Source organism: Primulina huaijiensis, chromosome 13 (assembly GCF_012295235.1).
Source record: "Primulina huaijiensis isolate GDHJ02 chromosome 13, ASM1229523v2, whole genome shotgun sequence".
Classification (NCBI taxonomy): Eukaryota; Viridiplantae; Streptophyta; class Magnoliopsida; order Lamiales; family Gesneriaceae; genus Primulina; species Primulina huaijiensis.
Window position 1 is genome coordinate 18050436 of NC_133318.1, and position 16010 is coordinate 18066445.

Genomic DNA, 16010 nt, shown 5'->3' on the forward strand with positions numbered 1-16010 from the left:
AAAAATAAATAAAATAGAATAGAAATGGACACATATTTATATTTTTCTCTCTTCTCTGCATTCTCAGATTGGCCTTTTCTTGTCTGGTTTCATATTTCCAAGGAACAATATTTTGTCAAACACAACAATGAAAGAGTGTAAATTCAAATTTGGTAACATTAGATAAGATTATTACAAACAGTTTGATGGGCATTGATTTGTCAGTTTTGGTCGGAAGTGGATCTAGAAAATGATTAACTAGGTAGTTCTTCTATCCACGCCCAGCATATTTATAATACAACTTGTATACAGGAAAAGAGTAAATCTTGAAATACCAGAGACTGGAAATTGCATGTTCCCACATCAAGAAAGTATTAATCGGAGGATCGTCCCCGAAAATTTAAATGATTTCTCAGTTTCTTCAAGGCAATGATCCTTCTCCTCCCTCGTCCAGTTCTGCATAAATTTCAGGAGAAAAAACATCTATAAAATGAAATGATATGGTCTCTTAGATGCTGAAAATCTTTGCCACAGAATTACGAACAAGATTTTACTTGGGCAACATTATTTAGCTTGTCGCGAACATTCTGCAATAGTTGGGATAGGTCTCCATCCCATTTGTAGAACTCCAATTCTTTGCCGTCGAGGATCTTCTCCGCCACCTGATGAGAAAGAAGATAACTAAAAGTGTATCTCAGACGGGTAACGATAATAATAACAAGTTGCGCTGGACACCAAATCGAGATGAATCCCATCCTCGGTCTTAAGCATAGATTTATCAGAATTTAGTTACACTCGAGGATATACTCCACAACTACTTAGACAATGACCCTCAAGCATGCAGACCAATGGCACAACAAGCTCCATCACGAACTACTATCCATCATAACTGATTTATAAATATCCGTCTTTGATTTCACTCTCAACATTCTCAAAATTAAAAAACATCTATAAGTTGACAATGGAAGCCAACTTACAATCCTTTAATTTTAATTCCTAAGCTGATCCAATCAATTTTCTTCTTTTTACAGAGGTTCAAAAGGCGTAATTTGCTAGATAATGGTTAAAATGAAGTGATGTTAAGGTATGATGTGAGGAAGAATAATATCGAACGAAGGGAAAAGCTAAAATGAGTGATGAGATCATTTTTCAGGTGGTAGAAGCCAGAAGGGATCCAGAAGCTCATATTAAGCACCAAGTTCATCTCTTTCCCCCTCGCCTGAAGCTCAAGATTGGCTAAGATTTCATTTACCGTAATATTTTTTATCCAGTTATATACTGATCGATTAATTTAGTCACCAAACATGATGTACAAAATATAGAAACATGCATAACTTAACAAAAGAGCATTGTTAGGACGGCTAGCATTTTCAAGTTCAGGAAATTAGAATTTTTCACAAATAATTATTACCTTTCTTCCTATCATCCTGCCACCAGCCGAGTGAGCAAAGTATGTGTTGTAGAAATGGCAAAGGAATGCCTGAGGGTCTTTTTCCGATAATTCTTCAAGGTACTCAGCATAAGTAACACCTGGGGAGGATGGTTCTGGTATAATATGGCCTTGCTGCCTAAACCATTCCAAGTCTTTTGCAAGGCATTCTGATCTTTCTAGACCTGTGTTCCGGAATTCTGCATCTGAAAATTAAAAATAATTGCATTTAACTTAGAAATCACATGACACATCCAAAATTTAAGCAACTAAAAGCTCTTCGTCATTATTACAAATACAGAAAAATCAGTCAAGAACATTTTATAACCAACGTGAAGTTCAATTTGCAATCTTTCATGCAAACAAACAATTTGTTCTTGGAACAGGTTGATGAACAAGGAGCATATTATGTCTTCACCACAACAAGTACAACCGAAGTCAACAAACAACTATGAAGCTGCAATGATGATATCACATATTAGGAACACAAACCCAAAAGTGACGAAATTTGCACAATTTCAAGAACTCCATAATGTGTTTCTTCCTAATTCCTCATGATTGCTCTATTATGAGCAACCAGCTAATATTCTCTTCTCTTAATCTTCAAATTCACTTTGATGTCAGCGAAAAACATACATAGTTAAGCCATTGATTACAAAGCTTTCCCTTTTATCATTTATGAAAGTCAAATGTTTAGGCCCTTTCCGAAACAAGTAGAAAAGATTAGTATTAATGAGAAAAATAAGCAATATCGAAGACGTCCATAGCGGAAACGTACAAATATCATAAACAACAAACGAGCACAATCAACAAATGATCAGATGAATGAAACATCAATGATCATTTATTTCCCTTCGGACAAGCCACAACTTCGAAGTTAACACATAAAATATATCTACAAAAAAGGCTGATATATGCATTGAAACTTCCATGTTCTAATTCCTCAAGCAACGGCAAAATTCAAACTAATCAGGCGAGCACAAATAACACGACTGATCAAGAAGCAAACAAATGCACAAATAACACAACTTGATACAACATACTCACATTCGGGGAATGAAGCTCTCTCCACAATCTTCTCGAGAGTTTCATAAACATACTTGCTATCCACCAAAAACTTCAAGTACCCCTCAATGGTGGGGTCCCATTTAGCCACAGGCTGCCCCTCTGGCTCTTTCTCCCCTTCCTTAGCTTGGTCCCTAGTGTGCAGTTTCATAGCCACAAATCTCATTTCCTCCACAAACCCCTTAGCCTCACCAGGATACCTTTTCTTGTGCTTCTCCGCAGACGCAGTTGCTGAGGTAACCACCATCCTTGTCTTCTTCACAGAAAGAATCGAGATGGGCAGAGACAAAAATCGAGTAGGAGGTTGTTTGGAAATAGAAAGTTGAGCTTTCTTGAAAAACTGTGATTGCGTGGTGGGTGTTATAGAAGCCATCGCAAGAAAGCAAGCGTGTTGAATCAGGAATTACAGAGGCGGGTTAAATTAAGATTCTTGTTGAGTAAAAGACAAGAAAAGAGTGCTGAAAAATGGATATATGTATGTATGAAGAAAAGGTAAATCGAAACTGAGAGAAGTATGGTACTAGCTAGTACAAAAAGCTTGTTCTTCCATGGAAATGGATAGAATTCTCCATTTTCTACAATCAGACGGCGGGGGCAGCTCGGGATGGGATGGGAGAAGGAGCTATACGACGTCGTTCTGACCGTAGACAGTTCGTTTAATTAATTGATTTTTGGGTTTGATTTAGCGTAATTTTCCCGCCTGATATAATTTATTGGGTTGGATGCGAAGTCTTTTAAGAATTCAGACTGTTTTGAGTACGTTTTCTTAGAATATATTAGTAAAAGATGCACATGTATTACATGTGTTATTATTATTTTAAATTTTATCAAATAATATTAATTAATTAACACAAAATTTTTTTCAATTCAGAATATTTGGTCGATTTAAAAAGAAAATTTTGTTTTTTTTCTATGTAAAATATGACAATATTTTTAGTAAGGTAAGAAGGGTAAATATGAAATTAAATATTTTGGTGTCCTCTAAAATAGTTACTCTAAAGGTCTCACATTTAATAATATAGTATAGAAGTATAGATATATAATTTTATATTTAGATAAAGTAGTTAAAAATGAGCTTTTTCTTCTAGTTTTTAAGAGAAATTATGGGAGAGTTATAAAACCATGTTAATCTTTTTTTAAAAAAAAAAAAAAAAGAAGAAAAAGCAATAAAACATGAATAGGACAATTATTAGTGTTTAATTGGATCATTTATCTTTGTTTATTATCAAAAACGGTAATTTTCTCGTGGTTGGTGCGACGAACATAAATGAATACCTCCAGCGTTGCTTTATTTGATAAATATGACGATTATTTTCAAAAAAAACAAAACATTTGATATTAACTTGTTCAGTTTGTCTTAGATCTGTATATCTATGTCTCATGATTGATATGACTAATATAAATTGATCGAACTTCGCTATATTTGATATATATGTCTTGAGTGTTTCCCTAACAAGTGATATTTAACTTGTGGAACTTGTTTTGGATTGACGTATCTTAGCATTTGATCGATAGGGTTAATGATGCATTCTTGTGTCAATTTTTATATGATTGGTAGGACAATTTCCCATTTGTTAAATTAATTTGCTATAATATTTCATGACCTTTGTTGATTTTTCTTTACTTAGTGAAAGGAAATAAAAGACTAATGACAACGACTCATAGAGGGCAATGCATATTCTTGTTATTCAATCTAGGGATGGCAATTTCCTCCGAACCCATTGGAGGATCCGATACCCGATCCGAATAGAGGAGGGTATGGAGAGATTTTTAGACCCGATTTAATAATTGGGTAATCGAGTATGGGGATTTTCGGGTTCGGGTATGGAGGCGGNTTATTATAAAGCGTGAATAATTTTCTTATTTTTCATTTAAATAATTTTTTAAATATTAATAACTTCATTGAAACAATTTAAATTTGAAAAAATTCAATTGTATATGATAATTGGGTATTTGGGTAGGGTATGGGTATCCGATAATCCGATAGGTATGGGGATGGGGATGAAATTCAATACCCGATGGGTATGGGGATGAATTTAATAAATGGGTATGGGGATGGATGTATGAAATCCGACCCATACCCTACCCATTGCCATCCTTAATTCAATCAAGGTTAGTTTTGTGCAGCCTCAATGTTTTATTTGAGGATGATTTGGTCTATGTAGTGCATTATGGTTTATGGTTGTCAACAACTTTATCTCTCTTCATAATCTTGATTTATTAATTGTGGGAGATACCAATATAATCCTACTCTAAGCCAAACGAAGATTTGGTCTTTGTTATATCGTTTTGTAAATCAATTTTTTTACTTGAATTAAGTCACATTTGAATCCAATCACATTAATCATGATTAATTTGTCATGTTACATTGTCTGTTTGATACAAAATTAATTTATTTAAAATGAGCGACGAATCACAAAGTTGTGTTCGAAATCACAAAAGTTATAATTTCTACATGACTATAAAATAAAGTAAATAATATTATCTATTTAGATTTGATTCGAGGATTCTACCATCATATCCATCCAAATAAAAAAAAAAAAAAGGGTGTAAAGTGCTTTCAAGAAAAGAGATACAAGTTTTGTTTGTAGCCATAACCACACCAAGCCAACGAGTTTGAGTCTGACTTAATTCTAAAATATCGCATCAACTATGACTCCGTCCTTTCCCAACTCCATCGAGGTCGATTCTACTAGTAACTGCAAGCAATAAGTTCGAGTTTAACTCCATCAGAATCACATCATACTTCATAATGATATTTGCTGGAGTAGGAGGTTGACAAGGTGGAACTCTAGCAACGAGTGACATTTAGATTCTAAAGGGATATGTTTACAAGGGTACAATTAACACCGACGGTTATAGGTGGATTGTGTAAATTTAATATGATCCCTTAAACGTTCAAGTAAATCATACATGATCCCTGCAATTACTGACCAATGGACCTTAGTTAATCCCAGGAAGTAAAGAATGCTCTTGATACCATGCTCCAGTGACAATAACACTTTTGTTCAAAGAATAACAGTTTTACTCTTCAAAAAATAACAGAGTTTACAGTTTTGCTCACTAACATTGTACATCTCAGCCTCACTGAGTGTTAAAAAGATTTTCCCAAGACTGTACTTGGATGCGTGAATTTGGGGTTATAAAGTTTCAAATTATCGATAGAAGTCGACTCGACTTGTTTAAATATTTTCCCAATAAATGGATTTGAAATCGTTTTAATTACACGTTCAGCCAAACATAACATCCTCATCTCACATCGATAGTAGAAGGTTTCCTAAAACTTAGCATTGCAATAAACTTCCTCCTTACTGCTAGTTTCCTAAGCGTAGATTAGGCTATAAGAGAATTCACCTCCTCGCATATGAGATATCTGATTGAATGAGTGGAGCATTATTTTCTACAGTAATATGAAATGGGACGAAGATTCACAGAACAAGAATAGATGGCCAACTGACTAATGATCTCCAAATTTTTTTATCCAGAGCCCTACTAATTACAGATGCAAACAACTGGAGATAAAAGATTTAGTGATTCATTACAGGTAACAACAGAATGAGTTTATGATTCTCTCAAATAACAAAATAATTGCACGCTAAAATATGTGTGTATGCACTATGTTTCATTGCAGACAAGAGGTTGAATGTGCTTCAAAATATGGCAATGATACTGTACATTCCAGCAAGTGAGCATAGTCACAATTTGACTTCAGGGAAAACATTCCACTTGAAACTAGCCGCAACCAAATCTAAACCAATTTATGAGGTAGGTAATTTTGTGAGAAAGGAGAAGTACAGGTAAAAATATCAACCAAATCCACTCATCTTTACTGAGCAAATACAAAAACACATCAATGAAAACTCAATAGGCCAGTTATGCCTAAGTTTTAATCCAACCACAACCACTGGTGTTGTCCGTTCCCTCTTCAATCTACCACCATGACTCTTCTGTATACTGTCAATCCACCACAGGCTTTCTGTCCACACCACATCCGCCGTCCACTCCACTCCCATAGTTTGCTGTCGGCCATGGCACATTAAACCAATTCAATATCCACCGCATAAAAATTTTAAAATGGACGGATTGGGTAATTGCCTATTTAGTTGTTACCCATTTAGATGCATTTTAAAAGCTGCATACGAGGGACAAGTATTAAGGCAGGTTTGAACCCAATATGCTGGACAAATAACATATCATAATATGATAATAATACACAAAAAGGGAAAAAATTTATTCTGATTTTTTTATTTTGGCAAAAAAACTTGTAATCTTTATTGATGATGAATATCCCGCATTACAAGTTGGTCCACCCATAGGGGAGAATTCCCAGGCACCCGTTCGAATCGTGCAGGGAAGAAATTGCAAATTTAGATAAAAAAAAAATGAGCTTCCTCATTGGCCGATCTCCTAACATGAAATAATGTAGCATTAGTAAAATCAAGACACGAACATCGGATCTCTTGAGCACAAGACCCGACGTAACTGAGATCACTTGTTGGTGACATGACTGCTTGCACGGCCAGAAGTGAATCAGAGCAGATACAAATATCGTGGAAGGCCAAGATATCTTCTGAAACTGAAGCGTATATATAAGGGCTTCCAGAGTACTAAACACTTGCAGTAAAAGACAACCTAATAGCTAGGCCATATGCATATCTCAAATTCAAGTGAATAACGTCCGAGGAAATAATCAAATTATAATGAAATCCTAACTAGCCAAAAATAATCAGATTAGAATGCAATCCTAACTAGCAAAAAATAATCAGATTAGAATGCAAGCCCCACCACCCAAAACATGAGAGCCCGACCTACAGCAATGTCAGAAGCATTATACAACATATTCTCAGGTTTAACTCAATTAAGAAAAATGTAGACCTCCATTTGAAGTTCTTCAATATTCTGGCTTGAAATTGCCAATTTGCTCCCGACCTGTTGACACGTAAAATTCTATAACTCAAGTAAAATTTTAAAAAAATTACCCCTATAATATATAAGCAAAAGAACAATAAATTCAACCTGATCCTGATCATTGAATGATTCTGATGAAAGATCTCTATTTGTATGGTTGTCAAAACCAGATCTGCTTAGGGATACTTCATTAGAACACTAGTAGCAGCTTGTCATAAAATAAATTACACTGAAAAAAAATAGATTCAGCACCAATTCACCAAGTGAGGCTCTTGATGATTTCCAAAAAATCTAGTAAAGTGTGGGGATCGATTCCAAACAATCTATGTTATCAAACTCGTCAGCCATTATTATCAACAATAACAGTTATACCTATTCACCGGGTGAGGATCTTGATGTTTATCCTTTACTCCAGTTTTATGATGACCATTGTTCCTCTGCTCCTCAATATTTTCACCGCTGTCTCTTTCCCACTCACGCTCTCGCTTCCTCTCCAGCTCCTTCTCAACACCATCCATATGACTATCATTGTCCAGAAATCTCTCTTCATCCAAAAAGTGATCCTTTATACGATCATAACTGCGTACATGACTCTGATCTATCTCCTTGTCTTGGTCATAGTCCAAAGACCTTTCCCTATGTCCACCCCGGTGATTGTGCCTATAGTGACTATCATTTCTTCCATGATCTCTATCTCTGTCGCTGGCAAAACCCCTCTGCACATCACGTCGAAAACTCTCGCGGTTTAAATTTGGTCTCCCGCCTCTGGTCCTCACGTCATTTACCTTCACAACTCTTCCATCAATGGTCTGAATAAAGGATTTATTACATCAAATATTCAGAAGAATTAACAATGAAAAAAAGTTGTGTGACTGCAAATAAATGGAAGAAGCTTATTCCCCAATGTCCAGGAAAATAACACAAATAAACATGAGATATCAAACAGAATGAAGGAGAGAGAAAAGCACTTTGCCATCCATTTCCTTGATAGCTTGTGTTGCTGATCTAGGGTTAGCAAAAGTAACAAATCCAAAGCATTTTCCACCAGAAGAGAGGTCATTGATTATCTGTGAAACTAAATCATTTATTTCAACAAATGTTCTTTAAACCGAAGATAATGCAACAAAGAATACAACAAAAAATAAAAAATAAAAATTTATTGATGCACTGATCGGAGACAGACTTTGAGGCAAATAAAGCATCGTTATGTTCTTAGTTCTTACCAATATTTTGGTGGTAAATGTGTCAAAAAGGAATTTCAATGAAAGAACACTAGAAAATTAGAAGGGGCTTTCAACAATATGCCCCAGACCAAATTAGAAAACAGAAGAACAACAGGGCTAAAAAAGAATCTTTATTATTTCGCTTGGGGATACAACAAGATTTACCATTCCGCAAATTACTTTTTTAGGCTGCCTTGGAATTGAAGATGCAACCGTCAATTATACATGTACAAAGTCGAAATTTGTACACCTAAGTCCATATCAGCTTCTCTACAAGCCTTTGCATGACTAATTATAATATAGATATCTTTTCCTCATCATATAACTTCTTCAGCAGTCAATACATTTCAGACACTTCAATTCCAATGGGAATCAAAATTGTCTTTAAATATAGACTGAATTTTTTAAATAATCAAATCTACATAATCTCATTCAAAAACATTGTATACACATTGAATCACACGCAAAATTGCTTCAGTTTGGTAACAGCTTGTTTTAACCTAAAGACCAGATCAAAGCATCGCCTTAGCACATTCCTTCAGTTCAACGTAATCCTAAGAACAAAGAATAAGGGAATCCTAAGAACAAAGAATAAAGCAGTATTTGACTTCTTTCATTTCGCGAAATGAAGTTGCCACAACATAGAGATATCGGTCATTAACTTAAAACTGGACCTCAACATATAATGAATTTGTACAATGCACAAAAACTATAACTAACTCAGAAACCAGAATCACAATTAAGAAATCAATTGGCAATTCGAACAGCTGAATCAGTAAGCAAAGAAACGCATAGAATGAGGTGGAGGAGGAAGGGACCTTGACAGCAAGTACGGCGCCGAAAATGTAGAATGCTTTGCGCAAAGCCTCTTCGTCGGTGTCATACGGTAGACCGCCGACGTAGATGGAGCTGTCGTCGTCGATTGTCATCGCCTTCTCACAGAACAGTGCTGCCCACACAGACCAAACGAACTGCGGTACCTTGGAAATTGAATCAAAATCCTAAATTATATTAAATATTTATAATTTTTTAATTAATTATGACACGTGGCCTACCAATTGATATGTATTTATTCCAATTTCGATACGAGCTTGCCTAATTTTTTTTTCTACGACACTTTCTGTATATATTAATTGCCATTGTTCGCTATATGTTCGGTTTTCGATTGTTATTAAAGTCGTGTTTATTTTTAGTTTGGACAGGGACGGTTATAATCGGATATCAAATTCGAGACCTTAGTTCAAATTTAAGATCTTTGTCTAACAGCAAAAACTTGTGTAAAACAGTCTCATGAATCGTATTTTATAAGACGGATCTCTTATTTGGATCATCCATGAAAAAGTATTACTTTTTATGTTAAGAGTATTACTTTTTATTGTAAATATCGGTAGAGTTGACCCATCTCACAGATAACTATTCGTGAGATCGTCTCACAAAAAAATCTACTCTTTTCTAACATATTAACTTTTAAATTTGCATACCCAATATTTGTATCACTAATCCGGTAACCTAATTGTATTTTCTTTAGTTAGAATATGATTTATCGTAATTAGATTGTATTATTTTTAGAAGTAGATCTCTTGTAAGACGGTCTCACGGATCTTTATCTGTGAGACGAGTCAACCCTACGGATATTCACAATAAAAAATATTATTCTCAACTTAAAAAATAATATTTTTTTTTATAGATGACCCAAATAAAAGATCGGTCATACAAAATACGATCTGTGAAACCGTCTCACGTAAATTTTTGTCTTTTAGATCATGAACCCGAGACTCTTCGACGTACTTTTAGCAAATAGTACCCTAACACTGATGAAGAAGCTTCATAATTTGATGCTGCAAAAAACGAATAAAAAATAGCCAGCGAATCAAAATTCATGTAAGTACGCAATACAACAAGAAAATATCAGAGACTGATTTTATACATTTAAACCTCTGCACATTGCAAGTGTCGTAAATGCACAATAATAAGAAACAAAGGTCAGATCAAACATCAAACTTAAACAAAGGGAACATTAATGGAGGCATTGGCTATATCACTACTTGGCAACTTGTTGCATAACAGGAACTCTATCCAAAGCACCCTCAAGTCCACTTATTTGCAGCGGTGGCAACGAAAAAACGCTAACAGTTGAACTTCCACTTCGAATTTCTTTCAAACCTCGTAACGCGATTAGGGTGCTCTTCATGTATAAACTTTCCATGTACTCGATCTCGGCAAGTTCCTTTGGCCCTTGAAGTAGCCTATCCTTTTCAGCGGTGGAACTAGTAGATGGTTCATCTCCGTTAACAGCCTCGAGAGCATCAGGGCATTCATTTACAGGGAAGAGGCGTTCTAGCATCAGTTCACACTCTTTCACAAGCTTATATAGTAAATCGGTGGTAAAGAAAGGCTGCTGCAGAACTTTTTGAATGAAAGGCAAACGAAGAAGAGCACCGGTTCTCTTGTCATATTTCTTCAATATTTTAGCCAATCCTGTTATGCATTGAGTTGAAAGTTTTAGACTTTCCAGACTTCGAATAGTGGAAGACTAGAAGTGCTCATGGTAATACTTCTTGAACATTAACAAGACCAGCAGATAGCGAGGAGATTGATCAAGTAATCATGGGTTACTCTATTATTCTATGATGTCAGGCTTATCCCAGATATCTAAACCAAATACTGGACAAAGACCTCAACAAAACTCCATTCAAATCATTGTGGATCTCATGCCAACCTACATTAGACTGAAATCAATAACTGGATAATCTGTAATCTGTTGGCATCAGGATTAGTTAGTTGAAAAGATAGCCATTTGGCCATTGGTATTTAGATTAGAAAAAAGAAAGAGAAGTGATCATGAACTATACATGAATCAGCCTTTCGGTAAAAGAACTAAAATACAGAAATGAACACAGAGAGAGAATGATGGCTAGAAATGGCCCAAGATATCTACCTGTATAATTGAGAGCACTATAGTTCTCCAACAAAACCATCTCCCCGTGAAAGTCCACGATTTCTTTCCAGATCCTAATCATCTCATCTTTACTATTCTTAGCCATTGCCACTCTGTCCCTAAGTTCCTGTAAACAAAAATGCACGCCGATTTACGAACTCAACCAAATACAAATTTGAGAACACACACATTTTAGCCCCATCACTTGATAACCACCAATGGTTACAGACTCAACGAGCATATGATCTTTTCTCGCACATCTGCAAACTGGCATTTACAAGCATTGTACAACGATTACCACATGAAGAGGACAACCAACATAATTCATGAATTTTCCAGCATAACGAAATCGAATTGTGCCCACTACAAAGATCTCAAATAAAGCAATAGAAGTAGATCGAAAGACAGGAATGGCAAACGAGAAATTGGCTGACAAATCTCAAAAATATGCATGCAAATCGACATGACATTTCTTTAACCAGAAAATACAACCTCAGGACATGACAACGTTTACCCACAACTTAAGAATCATCGAATCCGAAAAAAAAAATTAAACTTTCCAATCAACAACCAAATAATTATTTTTTTTTAAATAATACCTTTAACCTGATGATATACTCCTCCTCCTTCTCCACAAAGAAGGCATTAAATTTCTCGAGCTCAGCCTCCAAAAGCTTGACGAAATCGACCTCCTCCGCCGTCATGGCCTCCCTCCCTCCGCCTTCTTCGTCCATTCTCCGCCTCTTGGGAGCCGACGGCTGCTTCGGCACGATCATCTTGAGGCGCTTCTTCAATTCCTTGTACGAGAGAAACTTGTCCCTCCACTCCGGCAACGTCTCCTCAATCTGGTTGCTCAAACTCTTGCCAAACTTCATGTTTGCAACACAAAAAGACAGAGAATCCGGAGGTGCGAGGATACAAATATATGTATGTTTCTTTTCGGAAGAGAATGAATGAAATTTAGATATAACAAACCGTAATGGAGGAAAAAGAATATCCGAAGGGTATAGTTGGGGATATTCTTTTGTGCTGTGGTGATATATTGGTTTTATTCCCTTTCAGACGGCGACGTTTTCGTAGTTTAACATATCCTCTCTCTCAAGATGATGCCACGTGGCCACTTTCAGTGATGGGTAAGAAGACTGCAGGCGGATCTGAGTCTCAGCTGATAATATTTTTTCCCCAACATATAGTTATTTTTTGATGTGTATTATATGAATATCCGACTTGACGTTTGTTATAAAATCACGTACGATATATNAATATCTAATTATTAATTATAAGATAATATCAAATTTTAAATTCCAAAATTTGGGCCTTACATTACATTACACCAACCTATACATGGGTTTTGTTTATCGCAAACCGGGCCTGGCCGGGCTGGCCTAAGCCGTTTGACCTCTATTTATTTTTTTAATTAATTAAATCGTGCTGCAAGATTGGCACGATTACAGGGCATCTGGGATATGCCGAGTTTGTCTTTGAATTTAATTTACCTGTGACAGTGAAATGACAAACGTGGACAACTTCATAGCTCGGCACAGATATCATGGCAAAGGGCAACTTTGGAATAGAATAAAGGCATGGAGAGAAGATTCGGATCCGAACGTAGGATATGCCGAAGAAAGTCAACGTTGGATTATGATATATCTATTTTTTAAAATAATTCAAATATTATTACTTCATAAATACTAATATTTTTCATATAAAGAATGTGATTTCAAGGCATATATTCTATTTATAGTATATCTGTGTGCATGTTCCATCGGATTTTTTTAATGAATATTCTAGTTTTTAAAAAAAAAATTTAAAATTTAATTTTTTTTATATTTTTAATAAGTTTTTTATATTTTTTCCTTGCAAATATATATAATGAAATATTTATAACACGTAGATTATAAATCCACATATATATACAGATATCATGATTAATAATTTTCATTTGCATAACGTAAGTCTAACGTCGGACGAAACAAATATGTGTGTTAAAATTTGCATCAAATGATTAGGAAAAGTTAAGTGTTGATTTTTTTTAAAATAAAGTTCAGTATCCATATTCAAATTAAAATAAAATAAAATAAATGTTGGTCAGTTATTACTGTAATTTTAGGTATGGGTAAAAAAATATTGATTTTGTTATGATATGATTTTAAAAAAATATTGAATTTGTAATGTTATATGACTTATATAAATTGATGTTCTTGGCGTAACACAATTTTATAATTTTTTTGTTGACATTCCTAAAATGACAAAACACGATTTTACGTTGATACTTAGTAAGATCCAAGATCTACCAATATTCTTGAAAAATATTGATTTGCAAAATTAGAAATCTAATCAGTTCTATGAATTTTTTATCTAAGTAATTTCTATATTCTCGAAGAATATTAGACCCAAAATTTAAGATCTAAGATTGATCTAAAAATGTTGATATAATATCTGATATTATCAATTGTCTAAATAACATAGATATCGGATAAAACATTCAACAATATTGACGGTGAATATGAAAATCAGATATAAGGTTTGTCAATATTGCTGATGAATATTAATGAAATATCAAATATTTGTCGATATTCTTAAAAAACATTGATTTGAGATATAAGATTTGTCACTATTCTTGATAAATATTGATCTACAACATAATATTTGCTTTTATTCTTTAAGAATATCAATATAAAATAGAAGATATTTCAATAATCCTTAATACCTCATGGATGAGCCCATCAAAATCAGGCCAAAACTCCCGGCCCATCTTTAACCCAGGTAGAGAGCCCATGAAAAGCCCAGATATTCTCCTATAAATAACAAGTTTGAGCATACGATTTATTCATTAACTATATTATTTTTCAGCAGCACTCTTAGCTGCTCTCACATCATATCCTCAGTCTCTGACTTGAGCGTCGAAGGAGCTACGCCGGGGCACTCTCCTGGTCTCCTTCTAACGTTCTTCTTCATGATTTCAGGCTCAAAACAAATTCAAAGCCTGCGTCTGTACTAGTGACACTTACTGAAATCGGACCCTAAATTTTCCGTGAGTATCAATCGTGAAGAATAATATTAATCTTATGATTGTGTAACCTATACATATCTATTTATATCACTGGAGAATATTGTATCTATTATTTAAAATATGAACATGTGTTTTTATTCTTGAAGAATATTATACTTTTATTTTAAGATATAAAGTTTGTCAATATTCATCTGGTATATAAGACATGTCAATAATTTTGGAAAATGTAGATTTTGAATATACTTGAAAAATATGAATCTTAAATATTCTCGAATAATATTTATTTAGTGTGAATCATAAATATATATTCATGTGTTTATGTTGTTCCTTCAAGGAGCACATATTATAATAAATATTATATTTAATATATATTTTTATGATCTAGAATTGGCATAGTTCATAAAATTCATATCGATATGAGATTTATCAACATTCATGAAAAATATTAATCCAAGATCAAATATCTATCAATATTTATGAAAAATAAATATTTTAGATCTATCAACAATCATGTAAGATATCCATATAAATTATAAGATACATCGATATTTTTGAAAAATATTGTTCAAATTTAACATTTGTCAATATTTCTGCAAAATATTGATATAAGATCTTTAATTTATCAATGTTTCTGAATAATATTGTTACAAAATATAATATTTATCAATAACCTCAAACATCTAGATCTAATTGATAGAACATTTGTCAATATTGCTGAAGAATATTGATCCACGATATAAAATATGCCAATATTTTTGAAGAATGCGAACTAACATACAAGATCAGTTAATATTCTCGAAATATCTTGATATTTTTGAAAAACATTGATCTATGAGATATGATATAATAGTATTGATCTACGACTAACAATTTGTCGAATAGTGAATAATATAGATATAATATCAATTATTTGTCAATTTTTCTGAAGTGACACGAATATACTTTTTATTGATATTTCAGAAAAATATCTTTGTATTGTTTTGGAAAAATCATGAATTGATTTTTATCATTATTCCTGTAGAACTTTGATTGTAAGAACATACTCATACAAAATGTTATTTAAGAATAATTTTTTACAGGATATGGAGTTTATTGTTTTTAGTTGATTTATGGCTGAGTCAATTTTGTATGTTATTTCACAAAATTGAAATTCATTTTAATTCATGAATATGACACAAAACACATGACAGATTTATTTGGTATCAATATTAATACAATCAAATAAACATCACAATGAATCAGAAGTTTATTGATATTGAAATTTGTTAATATTATGACTCGAAGTTTATTAATAGACAAAAATTTGTGTGAGACGGTCTCACGGGTCGTATTTTGTAAGACGGATCTCTTATTTGGGTTATCCATAAAAAGTATTACTTTTTATGCTAAGAGTATTACTTTTTATTGTGAATATTGTTAGGGTTGACCCGTCTCACAGATAAAGATTCGTGAGAC

At 33.8% G+C, this 16010-nt stretch overlaps 3 protein-coding genes across 6 annotated transcripts; all 3 read right to left on the minus strand.

The window, feature by feature from the left end:
• Nucleotides 1–128: 128 nt before the first annotated feature.
• On the minus strand, nt 129–3123 carry LOC140991704 (heme oxygenase 1, chloroplastic-like). 3 transcript variants are annotated; one of them, XR_012177941.1, is made up of 5 exons: nt 2456–3123; nt 1391–1614; nt 534–641; nt 279–462; nt 129–237 (listed from the first exon to the last, which is right to left on the minus strand). XR_012177941.1 is itself a non-coding variant. In XM_073461818.1 (4 exons), the coding sequence occupies exons 1-4, from the start codon at nt 2844–2846 to the stop codon at nt 343–345; spliced, it is 843 nt and encodes a 280-aa protein (XP_073317919.1). In that variant the 5' UTR covers nt 2847–3123; the 3' UTR covers nt 129–342. The 3 variants fall into 3 exon arrangements, 2 of the variants coding, with proteins under 2 accessions (XP_073317919.1, XP_073317920.1); XM_073461818.1 differs by having other exon boundaries at nt 129–462; XM_073461819.1 differs by having other exon boundaries at nt 129–435; nt 2456–3120.
• A 2709-nt stretch (nt 3124–5832) lies between these two features.
• LOC140956340 (uncharacterized) lies at nt 5833–9596 on the minus strand. 2 transcript variants are annotated; one of them, XM_073413051.1, is made up of 6 exons: nt 9423–9596; nt 8350–8448; nt 7754–8190; nt 7490–7553; nt 7349–7402; nt 5833–6492 (listed from the first exon to the last, which is right to left on the minus strand). In XM_073413051.1, the coding sequence occupies exons 1-6, from the start codon at nt 9531–9533 to the stop codon at nt 6280–6282; spliced, it is 978 nt and encodes a 325-aa protein (XP_073269152.1). In that variant the 5' UTR covers nt 9534–9596; the 3' UTR covers nt 5833–6279. The 2 variants fall into 2 exon arrangements, with proteins under 2 accessions (XP_073269152.1, XP_073269153.1); XM_073413052.1 differs by having other exon boundaries at nt 6278–6605.
• Nucleotides 9597–10463: 867 nt separating this feature from the next.
• On the minus strand, nt 10464–12553 carry LOC140991004 (SPX domain-containing protein 1-like). Its single transcript, XM_073460906.1, has 3 exons — nt 12142–12553; nt 11543–11669; nt 10464–11082 (listed from the first exon to the last, which is right to left on the minus strand). Exons 1-3 carry the CDS (start codon nt 12415–12417, stop codon nt 10646–10648), a joined length of 840 nt encoding a protein of 279 aa, XP_073317007.1. The 5' UTR covers nt 12418–12553; the 3' UTR covers nt 10464–10645.
• Between the last annotated feature and the right edge of the window lie 3457 nt (nt 12554–16010).

Bases quoted from the DNA above. Each gene is read 5' to 3' on its own strand.
- LOC140991004 (XM_073460906.1), bottom strand. From the start codon at position 12,417: ATGAAGTTTGGCAAGAGTTTGAGCAACCAGATTGAGGAGACGTTGCCG. The intron at 11,670-12,141 runs GTATTATTTAAA...TTTTGTTTACAG, and splicing joins AGTATATCATCAGGTTAAAG to GAACTTAGGGACAGAGTGGC. The intron at 11,083-11,542 runs GTAGATATCTTG...AATGCATAACAG, and splicing joins TAGTGCTCTCAATTATACAG to GATTGGCTAAAATATTGAAG.
- LOC140956340 (XM_073413051.1), bottom strand. From the start codon at position 9,533: ATGACAATCGACGACGACAGCTCCATCTACGTCGGCGGTCTACCGTAT. The intron at 7,554-7,753 runs GTATAACTGTTA...ATCCCTAAGCAG, and splicing joins GATCCTCACCCGGTGAATAG to ATCTGGTTTTGACAACCATA. The intron at 7,403-7,489 runs GTTGAATTTATT...ACGTGTCAACAG, and splicing joins CATTCAATGATCAGGATCAG to GTCGGGAGCAAATTGGCAAT.
- LOC140991704 (XM_073461818.1), bottom strand. From the start codon at position 2,846: ATGGCTTCTATAACACCCACCACGCAATCACAGTTTTTCAAGAAAGCT. The intron at 1,615-2,455 runs GTGAGTATGTTG...TTTAATTTTCAG, and splicing joins GAGAGCTTCATTCCCCGAAT to ATGCAGAATTCCGGAACACA. The intron at 463-533 runs GTAAAATCTTGT...TTCATTTTATAG, and splicing joins AGCTAAATAATGTTGCCCAA to ATGTTTTTTCTCCTGAAATT.